Consider the following 14,414-nt stretch of genomic DNA (forward strand, 5'->3'; position numbering starts at 1 on the left):
CGGGTGGGTATTCGAACTCGGTACCTTTCGGGTACGAAACGAAGACCTTACCGCTGTCCTACGCTGCGCCTTAAAGCATAAAAAATAACAACAACAAAAAACAACAAAAGACAAACAAAACCCAAACAAACCAAAACAAACAACCCCCCCACCCCCCAAAAAAAAGCATGTATAAAGTGTAATAGTAATATCCACTAAACGTGCTCCAAGCGCTTTACAAGATTTCCCCAGCTAACAGCAACACTTAACCTGTAGGGCAAGACGTGACGCCTATTTTTAGATATTATTCCGACCGAGACAATGCCGTTAACGTCCGTGTACTTAATTTACACCCGTGTACGGTGTGAGAATTGGAGTAAAAAGCCTTTTCCAATGACTCGACTATCTATGCGCCGCTCGGAGCTGGAGTCGAACCTTGGATATTTCAGTCTGAAGGCGAGTGTCATACCAAAAGACAATATAGGCGCGATTTACATTACTAAACATTCAATTTTTATACTAATTTTTAAAAGTTGAGCTTTTATATAGCGCACTATCCACTCCACGTGCTCAATGCACTTTACAAGGGGTCCCTGACCAACAGCAACACGCAACAAGTAGAACGAGACATGACGCCTGTAAGGCGATTTTACATTTTATTTCTCAGAAAGAGACAACGCTGTTATCGGCCAGGTATTCATTTCACACCTGAGTACGATGAGAGAATGTGAGTAAAGAGCCTTTTCCAAGGACTCAACTATGCGCCGAGCGAGTATCGAACACAGGACCTTCTGATACGAAAGCGAGTGTCTTGCCACAAGACTACATAGCCAATTTAAATTTAATTTTAAACCAACTTGATAAAATACCATTTTGAGATGACGGGTCATGTCACAAAAAAAAAAAAAGGTTATTTTTTAGTCTTGACACATTTTATTTAAATGACAAATTAGGAAACCTTGTTTTATACACACATTTTCACAATCATTTTTAAGGATAGTTACCGCAATTTGTCGTAGACATAAAAAAAAAATAATCTACGTAAATTCTCGTTCATCACTTTCCTCAGGCAGTTTAAGTTTAATTATAAACATTGTCACCTGAAACAGAAACGGGTGTACGTAAATTCTCGTTCATCACTGTCCTCAGGCAGTTTAAGTTTAATTATAAACATTGTCACCTGAATCAGAAACGGGTGTGTTAGGTCAGCAGGTCACCCGGCCTGACCCCAAAATTATGCAAATTTATGAATGTTATTATTATAAAGTAAAGGGTGTTTTTGATACTGATGCTTTAGGGCAAGTTTTGCTGTAGTATTAGAACACACCTTCTCTCTCTCTCTCTCTCTCTCTCTCTCTCTCTCTCTCTCTCTCTCTCTCTCTCTCTCTCACACACACACACACACACACACACACTCTCCCCCCCTCTCTCTCTCTCTTACACACACTCCCCCCCCCTCTCTCTCTCTCTCTATCTATCTATCTATCTATCTATCTATCTATCTATCTATCTATCTCTATTTCACTCCATCCCCCCTCCTTCCAATTAAATAATAAATTATTCACTTCAAATATCGATTGATTAACTGATGTTAGAAACACTTGTTAGAAACACAATTAACCATTATCATGCACCTGAGATCATGAGCAATCCAATCTACGATATAGATAGAATGCGCTTGGCCAAGGAGTTCACAACATTGCCATTCGGAAGTATAACGAACCAACACACAAACTCTGTGTAACCATGAACTTTTATAGTCTGGTTAATACAGTTTAGTGAGAACAACTCACAAACGCGGATGGCAAAAACAATAACAAAGGCCTGAGTGACGTCATCTGCATACTATCTATAGGTATGCCAAAAGATAGAATGAAGTTGACGTCAATCGAGCCTTTGTTATTGTTATTTGCCATCCGCGTTTATGAGTAATACTCACTGAACTGTATTAACCAGACTATAAATGTTCATGGTTACACAGAGTTTTGTGTGTTGGTCCGTTATACTTCCGGATGGCAATGTTATGAGCATCTTAGCCAAGCGCATACTATCTATATCAGCCAGGCACTAAAATCGATGGCCCTAGCCCAGACCTGCCTAGTACTACGAAAAAATCGAATTTTTGCCTCCAGTCACAAAACTGCATTCGCCTCTTTTACTCAATAAATATTGTTGAAAATGAAAGTTTAGTTCCTGAGAACCTGTATTCCGGCTTTTGGAACATAATTTATGGATCATGCTAAGGGCAAATTATATATATTTCTAAAGCTATTTAAAGTGACTTATTATTTTTTCCCTTGGAAACTACGAATTTTTTGAAATTTCAAGTTGGCAGCTCTGTGCTAGCCTAACGTTGATTATCACTATGCCTGGTTTCACCCTGACGGTAACTGCCTACATATTATTTAGACAAGGGCCGATCTATGTATAGGTAGATAGATAGTTACTATTTACCAGTAGATGACCACTTGTCAGTGTTATTCATAAGACATTATTATTGATTTCATCGATAGCTGATCGGTGATTAGAGGCAAGCGTCTACTTACCATGTGTTAAGTCCATAATTAGTGAATATTCATACATTGCCAGCATTATTGGCTACTTTGAATACGTAAGTAGAGTATTTATAGAGCGCAATATCCACTAAACGTGCTCAAAGCGCTTTACAATGCTGGCCAACAGCAACACTTAACATATAGAACGAGACATGACGCCTGCTATGCGATATCAATATTTTTTTTTACGACAGGGACAACGCTGTTAACGGCCAGGTACTCATTTTACACCTGAGTACGGTCAGAGAAAGTGAGTAAAGAGCCTTTTCCAAGGACTCAACTATGCGCCGAGCAAGGCTCGAACCCAGGACCTTTCGATCCGAAAGCGAGTGTACCACTAGACTGCATAGCCGCACATACACCGATAAAACATTTATTTTCATTTTAGCCTGTAAAACTTTTCCTACTTAAAATGACCCTCATGTTGTCGAAGATCGATTCCATCCGACGTGCACTTATTTGCAGGTCTGATAACCCAATTCCTTATGGGCTAATTGTTGTAATGGAAATCTCCAAAATGACGCAAAATAAATTATATTGTCACTTACAACAATATTAAACTAGGCCCATAATCGGGTTCGGATGTCAGACTTGCATATTATTATTCTATGCACACGTCGAATCAATCCCTTTCTCTGGAATGTCAGATTGGAGTTTTGTTGACAAGTAGGCGGCCACAACAATTTAGCATTATTTTTCTGTGTAGTCCTTCAGAGCCATTGGTCCCGTGGAGTCAGAGTTTATCTCAGTCTCTCTATAGGGCGAAACGGACAAAATTGCAATTGCTTGCTTACTTTGGATAGGACGCTAATCTATTCACTAGATAGAACAGACCTGGTTGCCCCATCACTAATAGGTGGACAAGGGGGGGGGGGGGTGTGGCAGAATAGAATCTCGGTTTCTTTGCGTGCGAAGCGAATACTCTACCAACTGAGCTATCGGAAATCCCTAGCATAAGTTAGAGAGTATAAATCGATGGGCGGCCATCTTTAGCATAATTTTCTGTAGTCCTTTAGAGTGGGAGTTTATCTCAGTTTCTATAGGGTGAAACGAACAAAATTGCAATTGCTTGCTAACTTTGGATAGGACGATGATGGACCGATGATATTTGAGGTACACAATGTTTTCTGGCCAAAATATTTTAAAACGTGTTTAGTCAGATTTCAAAAGTTTCTATAGGGTGAAACGAACAAAATTGCAATTGCTTGCTAACTTTAGATAGGACAATGAGGGACCGATGATATTTGTAGTTTTCTGGCCAAAATATTTTAAAACGTGTTTAGTCAGATTATAACAGTATCTATCGTGTAGAGAGAGTAGTTTTCACATCATCTTGTGGTCTCAATCAGTGATCTAAGATTGGACTTTACTAGATAATATATTACTGTTAGCGTACACCGTGTTTACACCTTTGGGGAAAGGAGGAGGAGGTGTGTGTGTGTGTGTGTGTGTGTGTGTGTATGTGTGGAATGGGGGCGGGGGGGGGGGGGAGTTCTCCCTTATTAAGTGATGAATGACATTGATGACGTGTTAATACGTTTGACTAATTAGCAAGCGTTAATTGAGCTGTCCTTGCCTATTGTGTGTGTGTGTGTGTGTGTGTGCGTGCGTGTGTGTGTGTGTATGGTATGTAATCACCTGTCATCAAGGCATGGGATCGGGAGAAATATTATATACATATATCATAATAAATTAATAATAAAACTTTCTGACTCTCTCTTGCTACAGCACAAGGCTGACACGGTGGAACGCCATCTTTCTCGATTGGAGGCCATTTATTTCATCTGTCCCCAAGACCAACCACTCGCTTTCATCTCTCTTTCGATGCTCCACCTCCAAGTCTCCAGCGGGCGGCCCCTACTTCTTGTTCCTTGGGGGCTCCACTTGAGGACATATATATTTCCTATTAAAAAAAACAAAAACAAAAACAAACAACAAAAATCTTACATTTCTAGTCATTTTAAATAATAAAAATAAAATTCCCTTTATTCATCCCAAAGGGGAAATTTGTCTTTAGGGTCTATTCCAAGGGAAGACTGGAATAACCCAGGCGCCAGCCGCAGTGCAGCGCCGCAAATTGAACTAGGGCGAGATGACTTGCTCAAGGTCACACAGCGCAACGGCGGGTGATCGAACTCGGTACCTTTCGGGTACAAAGCAAAGGTCGTTCCACCGCTGAGCCACGCTTTAAATCACTAGTATTTTCTCTTTGTTCAACCTAGACGATATAGTTGTCGTTTTGAAGTTGCGTATGGTATATCACGCTAAAAACAAACATTTTAAATGGAAAATTAATACAGCTCTTATCTAAACTTAAGAAAGAGATAATTCTTTATTATATGCCCCACCCCACCCCTACCCACTTCCCTTCCATTGAAAATTAAATTAACTCCATCCAGGATTAAACGGAATTTTTGGTTTCGAATTAATAGATTGGAATGTTTCATGTTTATTTATTTAATCATAGGAGTAGGACAGTTGACTAGTTAATAGATACAGAATGCGATGAAGTGTTCCTTCCTTTCATTAGTATGTCCAAACACTTATGCAGTCATCAACTACTGTGTCAAGTGTAAAGCGATTTTAGTGCGGCTATGCGGTCTTGTGGTATGGCACTCGCTTTCGGATCGGAAGGTCCTGAACTTTTATATATATATACTAAACGTGCTAAAAGCGCTACTAGGGTCCCTGGCCAACAGCAACATTTAACATGTACGACGGAACATGACGCCTGTTAGGCGATATTACAATTTTTTCGGACAGAACAACGCTGTTAACGGCCAGGTACTCATTTTGCACCTGAGTACGGTGAGAGAATGTGAGTAAAGAGCCTTCTCCAATGACTCAACTATGCGCCGAGCAAGGCTCGAACCCAGGACATTTCGATCCGAAAGCGAGTGTCACATCACTAGACCACTTATTCGCACAAAGTGCTGGATTCGAGCCTCGCTCGGCGCATAGTTGAATCCTTGGAAAAGGCCCTTGATTGACATTTTCTCACCTTACTCAGGTGTAAAATGAGAGCCTGGCCGTTAACAGCTATGTCTCTGCCGGAATTTAAAAAAAATTGTAATTGTAATATCGCCTAACAGGCGTCATAATCTCTCGTTCTACATGATACACATTACTGTTGGTCATGGACCCTTTGTAAAGCGCTTTGAGCACGTTAAGTGGATATTGCTCTATAAAAATGCTGACGGGTTTTTTATTTTGTGTGTGTTTAGAGTAGGACAGTTAATTGGGTAATTGTCACAAAATATTATGAAGCGTTCCCTGCTTTCATTGTTATGTCCAAACACTTATCTCACTCAATCCTCCAGATTTTGGCGACTTTTCAAAATCTGGATAGAAAAAAAATGGATTAAAAATAAGCATGTGCATAGATCTATATTCATATAATTTAATTCAACTACTATGTATTAATATATAAAAACTAAAAACATTAGCTTTGATGCTATGTCCTATAATTTGTCTCATAAAAATGTGATAAATAGGAATGGATTAAAAGTAACCCGAGTAAACTACGGATAAAGTCGGTGTTAGGGTTGAGTGAGTTAAGCAGTCATTAACTAGAGCGATGTCAAGTGTAAAAAGATAGTCTTAAGTTAAGTACGGTATTAGAAATGTACGAATAAGTTCCAATAAAATTCGCATTGATCACATGACACACAAGAGGTCCTCTTGACATGGCCTTCTTATAGTGTACGGGAGTGAGTATTATTAGAATGGGTCGAGGTGCCTCTTGAAACTTAAAAAGACCCCCCCCCCCCCCCCCCCCCCCCCCCCCCCCCCCCAAAAAAAAAAAAAAAAAAAAAAAAAAATCCTCGTTTTCAAATCAAATGATAAATTAAATATGACGACGGCGACGATGACGATGATGATGATAATAACAATTATTATTATTACAATACTAATAATGATAATTAGAATAATAAATACTAGAGACTATAATAATTACATTATTATCAACCTTATTATTACACTTGTGGTATCCCTAAAAACACAGTTTAATGACTACGATGTGTTTTCAGTTTATTTATATTCCTGATGAGCGCGAATGCTCGAAACAATACTGTAGAAGTTGATCATTTTTTTACTCGAAATATATATAAATATGTATATATTTTTTTTTTTTCTTTCTATTTTTCTACTTTCAATTTTTAGAAATAGTTTTTATCTGTATTTACTCACACACACACACACACACACACACACACACACAAAAGGCATACCTCTCGCATTCATTCACATTGTCCTAAATAGAGACCTAAACCGCCTCCAAAATAACCAAGGACTAATATCAAAGGAGGATCTTCAGGTATGGATTGCCATCCACAGCAAAATAAGACCGTGAACTGTGGAAGGAATTGACAAAGACTATTCGAGACAACCGAGGCGTCCCGATCGGATGATTAGGACCGAAGGCCTTAAGTCCTGTTAAGTCAATAAATGAGACCTTCAATTGTGCTCACATGTCTGAATTTTAGAATATCAAATAAATTAAGCATTTCCTTTTAATTCTTGATATTGTCAATAATAAATATATTTATCTAAGTTGTTTTCACATTTGTCTACATGTACATATTAGCAGGCTTGATATTCGAACACAATTACGGGCTTCATATACCATTGTTGCAATGGACAATATTTTGCGTTGGTTTGAGAGTATTTCCATTATAACAATGAGCCAATAACAATTTTTGGGTTGTCAGACCTGCAAATATAAAAACACACCGCCATCTTTATTTCCAGCACGGGAGACAAATGGCGTCACCGCCGGAAGATGCTGACCCCGACCTTCCATTTCAACATCCTGCACGACTTTGTGGATGTGTTCAACCAGCAGGCGCGGATACTCACCAATAAATTCAAGATCAAACAGAACACTGGTGTGTTCAACGTGTTTGGGGATATCACACACTGTGCATTGGACATCATCTGTGGTGAGTTGATGTTACTACCCAATAGACACTTAGATAACCACGCCTCTCGGACAGTTGTAAACAATGGCAGTGATTGGTTCGCATACCAAACTACACAGGATTTACTGTCGATGGTGTGTGTCAAAGTAAAATATCCACTGTTCTACCGCTTGATCAATAGAACCCACACAGGGAACTGTGTAATTTCAAACGTTTATAATGATATGATCGAGAAAATCGTGTGATAACTGGTCACCCATCTTGTGATATAAAAAGAATCGAATAACAACGATCAGAGAGAGGTTGGTCTCCATTCAAGTTAAATTTTATAAACAACCAACCATGCTTGTCCGAGCACGCGTGAAGGTGTATCACAAATTCCATGTTTGATTGATAAAAAAATCTACTAGTTAATTCTTTTCATTCATTCACTCATTCTGTGTGACGTGTCGTTTTAGGTACTGTACAACAGTATCTATCATCGAGTAGTGGAATCAGTGATCAAAGAGTGGACAATATTAACCAGTTAACTGCCGAACTCTGGAAAAACTCGGTATTTAAAATTTTGGCCATAAAAATTGTCCTTCAAATATCGTTTGATATAAATAGCACCCTTCTTGGAAAGAAAAAAAATAAGAAAGAAAGAAAAAAACAAAACAAACCCTCTCACATCTGAGACTCTGCAAAGTAATGTATTATGTTTTGTTGTTTGTGTGTGTATGTGTGTGTGTGTGTTTGTTGTTGTTGGCTGAAGAAGTGTTTTGAACCTTAATTGTTTGGTATTTTGTTCTTTTTTTTTATTTTGTAGCTGTTACATTCCGTTTTGTTTATTTCATTCTACAGTCCACAGCTTCTTGCAGCTTAGTATTACTTTTATTCTCCCCAGAAACTGCCATGGGAGCAAGTATTGATGCCCAGTCTAAAGACACAGACTATGTCAGGGCTGTTTACAGGTGACTTTGGGGTCAAGGTCAATTCAATGCTTGTTAACTCTCTCCTTGACAACCATTTTCAGAATTTCCCCTAAACGTCACACCCACCCAAATACAAAAATAGGTTTATTCTTATATTCAACACTCTGTTAAATACTCTTTTTTTTTAAAAGAGTGTATTTTTAATTTTGGCCCATGATTCAAATTAAAAATCGGTCCATTAAAAAGACTAATACACGATTTTAAGGATTTTGAAGTGCGAATTATGATAATAAATTGTTGATTTTTAAAGTTAACTATAGCTACTACAATTTTTATCTCCTAAAACTTACTTTTTCTCTTGCCAAGCAAGCAGGTTTGTGAATATATTACAGTTTGTAAATTTACTGGACTCCTTCACTCTTTTCAGAATGTCATTTTTAGCCGACACTAGAATGCGTCGCCCCTGGTACTGGATTGACTTCATCTACAACACAATTGGTTATGGAAAGGAACAAAGACAGATGATTAACACTTTACACAGTTTTACCAACTCTGTTAGTTCATGGTGATTTTCATAAGTTTTAAAGAAATTTGAATGGTCTCTTTAGGGTATTTGTATCTTAAATTGAGCTTTAAAAATGGAGCTTTTTTATATAGCGCAATATCCACTAAATGTGCTCAAAGCGCTTTACAAGGGGTGCCTGACCAACAGCAACATGTAACATGTAGAACGAGACGTGATGCCTGTAAGGTAAAATTACAAATTTTTCCGGACAGAGACAACGCTGTTAACGGCCAGGTCATCATTTTACACCTGAGTACGGTGAGAGAATGTGAGTAAAGAGCCTTTTCCAAGGACTCAACTCAGGACCTTCCGATCCGAAAGCGACTGTCATACCACTTGACCACATAGCCGCAGTATGGCACCTCACCTCACCTTATCTTACCTCATTCTCCCGATTGAGGTGGTCTTAGTATAGTAGACATGAAAGATGATTTTGCAGGGCCCATCCAAATCTGTCCTCAGCTATCCTTATTGGTTTTGAACTTTCCACCCCCAATCCATTTCTTTGCATTGCCCAGCTAGACCTTTGTTTGCCGTCTTCTCCTCCTGACAGTGAGTGCATCCATGTCTGTTTTGGATCCCCCAAAGTTAAGTTCTTAAAGCTATAAAAAAAAAAGAAGATTTTCGTCATATTCTCAGATATACAAAACAAAAAAATCTGAATGAGAAAAATGTTCAATGAATCATAATGAACGTGACGATTTTCCTGTAGTTGGTAAGTCAAGGGTTAACTCTCATTTTACCCCAGGACCATCGCAGTTTGGAACAACTTACCTCGGGAAGTTGCATCTGTACCCGTTTCAGATTTATTTTACAGAGCTTCTAAATCACTGCTGAATTTTCAAGGAGGAGCCAGATTCAGATTCAGATAACTATCACAATCCCTACATCTTCTGTTCCTAATATAACCTCAAGTTGTTGCAAGCAAAAATGACAAACTATAGTTTAACGAAAAGGAAGCTTTTATATAGCGCAATATCCACGAAACATGCTCAAAGTGCTTTACAAGGGGTCCCTTGCCAACAACAACACTTAACATGTAGGGCGATATTACAATTTTTTTCGGACAGAGACAACGCTGATAACAGCCAGGTTTTCATTTTAACCTAAGTACAGTGAGAGAATGTGAGTAAAGAGCCTTTTCCAAGGACTCAACTATGCGTTGAGCTAGGCTCGAACCCAGGACCTTCCGATCCGAAAGCGAGTGTTATACCACAAGACCACATAGCCGCAATAAATAAAGTAATAAATGGTTCATAGAAAAGAGAAATCCCTTATGTTGCTGCTGCATTAAACTTGATTTCCAGTTTGTTTTTTCTTCATTTTGAAATCGCAGGTGATCGCAGATCGTTTGAAAAGTTTTGACCAAAAGAAAGCAGAGTTGATTCGCCAGGAGCTTAGTGGGGAAGACGCTGATTTGGGCACCAGGAAAAACAAACGGCTTGCCTTTCTGGACATGTTGCTGTACATGTCAGACAATCTGACCAAGCTGTCTATGGAGGATATTAGGGAAGAAGTTGACACATTTATGTTTGAGGTAAGATTAGTGTGGTGATTATTATTATGGTACCGTAAATTATTATTGAGTTATTGCCCTTTGGCATTTTTACTACTAATATTAATATTATATCAGCATATAATATACCGATTACATTAGTGTACATATAAACATTGTCAATATTTTAAATATTTCATCAATACCTTACACTCCAGTGTTATTTAACATTATTTAACGACAAGAGATGAAGTGAGTAGAAAAGTGCCAGAAGACAATAGAGAATAAAAATTAGTCATTAATTAATCATTATTTAACAGCACATAAGATTGACTTTGCATATTGTCTGTTTCTTTATTTGTATCTTTCTAAACAGTTGTATAAAATGTTAATCTTTGTATTACATCATTTGTTGATTATGCAATAAATTGTTTTTAGAGCCATGCATTGTGTCATTGGATAAGGCATTATGCAAATATTTTATTACATGGATTAACAATATATTGAAAGATTCCAGCGTGGCTCAGTGGTACGGTCTTTACTTCGTACCCGAAAGGTACCGAGTTTGATCACCTGCCGCTGCGCTGTTTGGCCTTAAGCAAGTCATTTTGCCCTTGCTCAATTTGTGGTGCTGCACAGCGGTTGATGCCTGGGTTATTCCAGTCTTCCCTTGGGATAGACCTAAGAAACAAATTTCCCTTATGGGATGAATAAAGCGAAATTTATTTATTATTTAATTTATTGTAATTTATGACACAGATCCTTTTTTGCTCAATGAATGATAAAATATTTATTTACCACAGTTTGGGGTGGGGGGGGGGGGGGGGGGGTTGGTTAGTTTGTTTTGTTTTTTGTTGGTTTTTTTTTTTTATCAGCTTGACTTTTTTGTACATTAAATTAACCAGTTGTCTGTGTTTCCTTTTAATTAAAAAAATTTTTTTTTTGATCTAATAGCGATAGAACAATCTTTTCTGAACCCAAAATAATCCTACACAATTGGTGAACAAGTGTTCAAATTTTCGGCACCCCAATTTTGGAATGCTCTCCCCCCACAATATTAGAAGAACTGACTCATTTTCAACTTTTAAAACTACATAGAAAACTTATCTCTTAATTTTTATTTTGTAAATGAAATTTTGCCTATCATGTGTGTAAAATGTGTTGGTGTTTTTTCGCTATGTAAAGAATTGAAAGTGCTATGTCTTTATTTTTCATTGTATTTATTGATTTATTATATTGATTTAAAGCTCCTAGTGCCTGTTGAAATGGAAGGAGGGGGAGGAGGAGGTGCTATACAAAATGTCATTGATCATTTATTATTTTTAAATATCAGGGTCATGATACGACAGCAGCTGCCATGAGCTGGGCTCTCCATCTCCTTGGCGCCAATCCTGAAGCACAGAAAAAGTTACACGAGGAATTGGACAGAATTTTTGGTGAGAAAAGAATTTGTTTTTATGGACACATCGTAAAGTTTAAATGATTCCTCATCTAAGTTTAATTAGGTAGGTCTTTATTGAGTGCATTTTTCCTTCTTAGTCATAAGGCCATGAAGCTTAATGCATTTCTGTAGCACCACATTGATATTAACAAGCCATGGCTACCCTTTGGATTCAACACTAATGTGCTCCAAGGTGCATTCTGCTATATCTAATAGACCCAGTTACCCAATCAGTGATAGAGACAAATTAAGGAGCAGGCACTGGTGTAAATTTAGGATAAAGATATGAAAAACTGTATGAAACAGTGCCAGACAAAGCATAGAGAAAAATACAAGAAAAAAAACATCCTAAAAAATCAACAATAAACAAAAATGAGTATAACAGCTTCAAAAAAGAACAAAATACCAAAGAACGTCTCGGCTCAAAACCCTTCTTCAGCCAACAACAAAAAACATAAAAGACATAAATACATTACTAAATTCCAGATAGACGGCTGAGATATTTTTTAGGTCCTCTCTGTAGAAAAATCTTTCCAAGATATTGTTTGTTTATCCTGGTTTCAACAGCTTGACACAGACAATAGCAATTGCTTGCTATCTTCTATATAAGATGCTATCTGTCGCAAAGTACACCAGATCTAACAGACTACGTTACCCAATCACTGCTCGGAGTGTCTGTGTGAGTCAGCCACCCGACTTCACCCAGAATCGATCTCGGTCTCTTTGCATGTAAAGTGAGTGCTCTACCCACTGAGCTATCAGGACCCTCTTGTAATTCACCATTGTCTGAATATCTCACAGGTGATTCAGACCGTGATGCCACAATGGAAGACCTCAAGAACATGAAATATTTGGAATGCTGTATCAAGGTAAATACTTAAGATTCTACATTCTGTGACAAATTAGGGAACAGGTACTGGTGTACGATAAAGATCTGAACAAGTGTGTATAAAGCAGTGCCAGACAAAACAAGAAAGAAAAAGAAAATTTAAAAAATTATCCCAAAAGATTAGCCTGCCTCAACTGAAGTAGACTGATTTTTGGGATGTTTTTTTTTCTTGCTTTGTCTGGCACTGTTTCATACACACTTCTTCAGACCTTTATTCTACATTCTGCCTCATCATCTGTGTACACGCTTCCCATTATAATTGCGTCTCCTTCAGCTCATTGTCATGCATTACGCTTTGTTGATTTTTAATTGTATCCTGTTAGGTGATGAAATCAATTCATAGTGGTGCAAGCCCAGCTTATGTTTTGTTTCCTGATGTTATGTGTTAAAGACACTTTTAACATTATGATAAAGTCATTGAAGTGCCTGTTTTTCGCATTTGTTCTTGTGCTGTTGAGAAGGTTTTCAATCATAATTTGTGTTTGAATGCCTAAAATCTAGAAGAAAAAAAATAGCATTTATATAGTACTAAATGTGCTCAAAACGCTTTACAAGGAGAACCTAGTCAACAGCAACTCTTAACATGTAGGACAAGACATGAGGTCTGTTTGGCGATATTACAAGCAGTATGGTAAGAGAATGTGAGTAAAGAGCCTTTTTCAAGGCTAAAAATGATGGACCTTCCAGTTCAAAGACGACTGTCATAGCACATGCATGCTTAACGTCATTGATAGCTTACATATTGATAGTAATTTGAAAATTACATTAAAAACTCTTATTCGCAGATTGTACAGACATTCAACGTTCCAAATGTATTATTAATCATGACCAAACACTTTCATTATGTGCTCTTATTTAGTAATAACTAAATTTCAATTTTAAAAATTTCAACATCTTTTCATAGTTGAGAAATCATTTAATTTTACAATAATGAATTTATTTTTCACATGCATTGCTAAAGTTCAAATTCAGAACTTTAGCATTTATTTGTCTCTCTTGGCAAGAGTGGTGTAGGATAATAGCATAAAATGTTTAAACTTTAAAAAAAAATTTTTTTCCTCCCTCTAGGAAGCGTTGCGTCTTTTCCCATCTGTGCCAATGTATGGAAGAACCTTGGTCGAAGACTTAGAATTAGGTAAGTGTCTTTTGGTTGGCAGATCAACTAACAAATTGGAAACAGTCATGTTGACATAATAGATGAATAAAACCTTAACAATGCCACTACATTATCTCATTCGTCTGTATTGTTTCATTCATCCTGTTTTTTTTATAAAGGGGAAACCTGAAACGTTCATATATTTTTTGTATATTAACTTGAAGCTTACAGTCAATTTCACATTGTTATTTATTTCTTCGAGCTTTGAGCAGCAACATTTACACAAAGAACAGTACACACAATGGATAAAATCATGATTATGTTATCATATAGATCTAATGTGAAACATTGTTTTCCTCATTTTATACACAGATGATTACACAGTACCAAAAGGAACCACAGTCCTCGTGATATCGTCCGCTGTCCATCGAGACCCGGAAACATTTCCTGACCCTGAAGCTTTTAAACCAGAAAGATTCCTATTGGAAAATGCCAAGAGCAGACATCCGTACAGTTACATCCCTTTTTCTGCGGGACCAAGGAATTGTATAGGTATCG

At 37.5% G+C, this 14,414-nt stretch overlaps 1 protein-coding gene across 4 annotated transcripts in view; it reads left to right on the forward strand.

Annotated features, from left to right (window-relative positions):
- LOC144973338 (cytochrome P450 4V2-like) overlaps positions 1-14,414 on the forward strand; it is a 38,249-nt gene that overhangs the window by 22,670 nt on the left and 1,165 nt on the right. For all 4 annotated transcript variants that reach the window (XM_078915637.1, XM_078915635.1, XM_078915636.1 and 1 more), the window contains exons 4-11: positions 7,287-7,477; positions 8,343-8,409; positions 8,798-8,924; positions 10,272-10,472; positions 11,764-11,866; positions 12,673-12,740; positions 13,829-13,895; positions 14,229-14,408. In XM_078915637.1, the coding sequence (XP_078771763.1) occupies positions 7,287-7,477; positions 8,343-8,409; positions 8,798-8,924; positions 10,272-10,472; positions 11,764-11,866; positions 12,673-12,740; positions 13,829-13,895; positions 14,229-14,408 (1,004 nt within the window). The remainder of the gene's footprint in view (positions 1-7,286; positions 7,478-8,342; positions 8,410-8,797; positions 8,925-10,271; positions 10,473-11,763; positions 11,867-12,672; positions 12,741-13,828; positions 13,896-14,228; positions 14,409-14,414) is intronic.

Source organism: Berghia stephanieae, chromosome 5 (assembly GCF_034508935.2).
Source record: "Berghia stephanieae isolate SIO BIC M18660-M18661 chromosome 5, UCSD_Bste_1.3, whole genome shotgun sequence".
Lineage (NCBI taxonomy): Eukaryota > Metazoa > Mollusca > Gastropoda > Nudibranchia > Aeolidiidae > Berghia > Berghia stephanieae.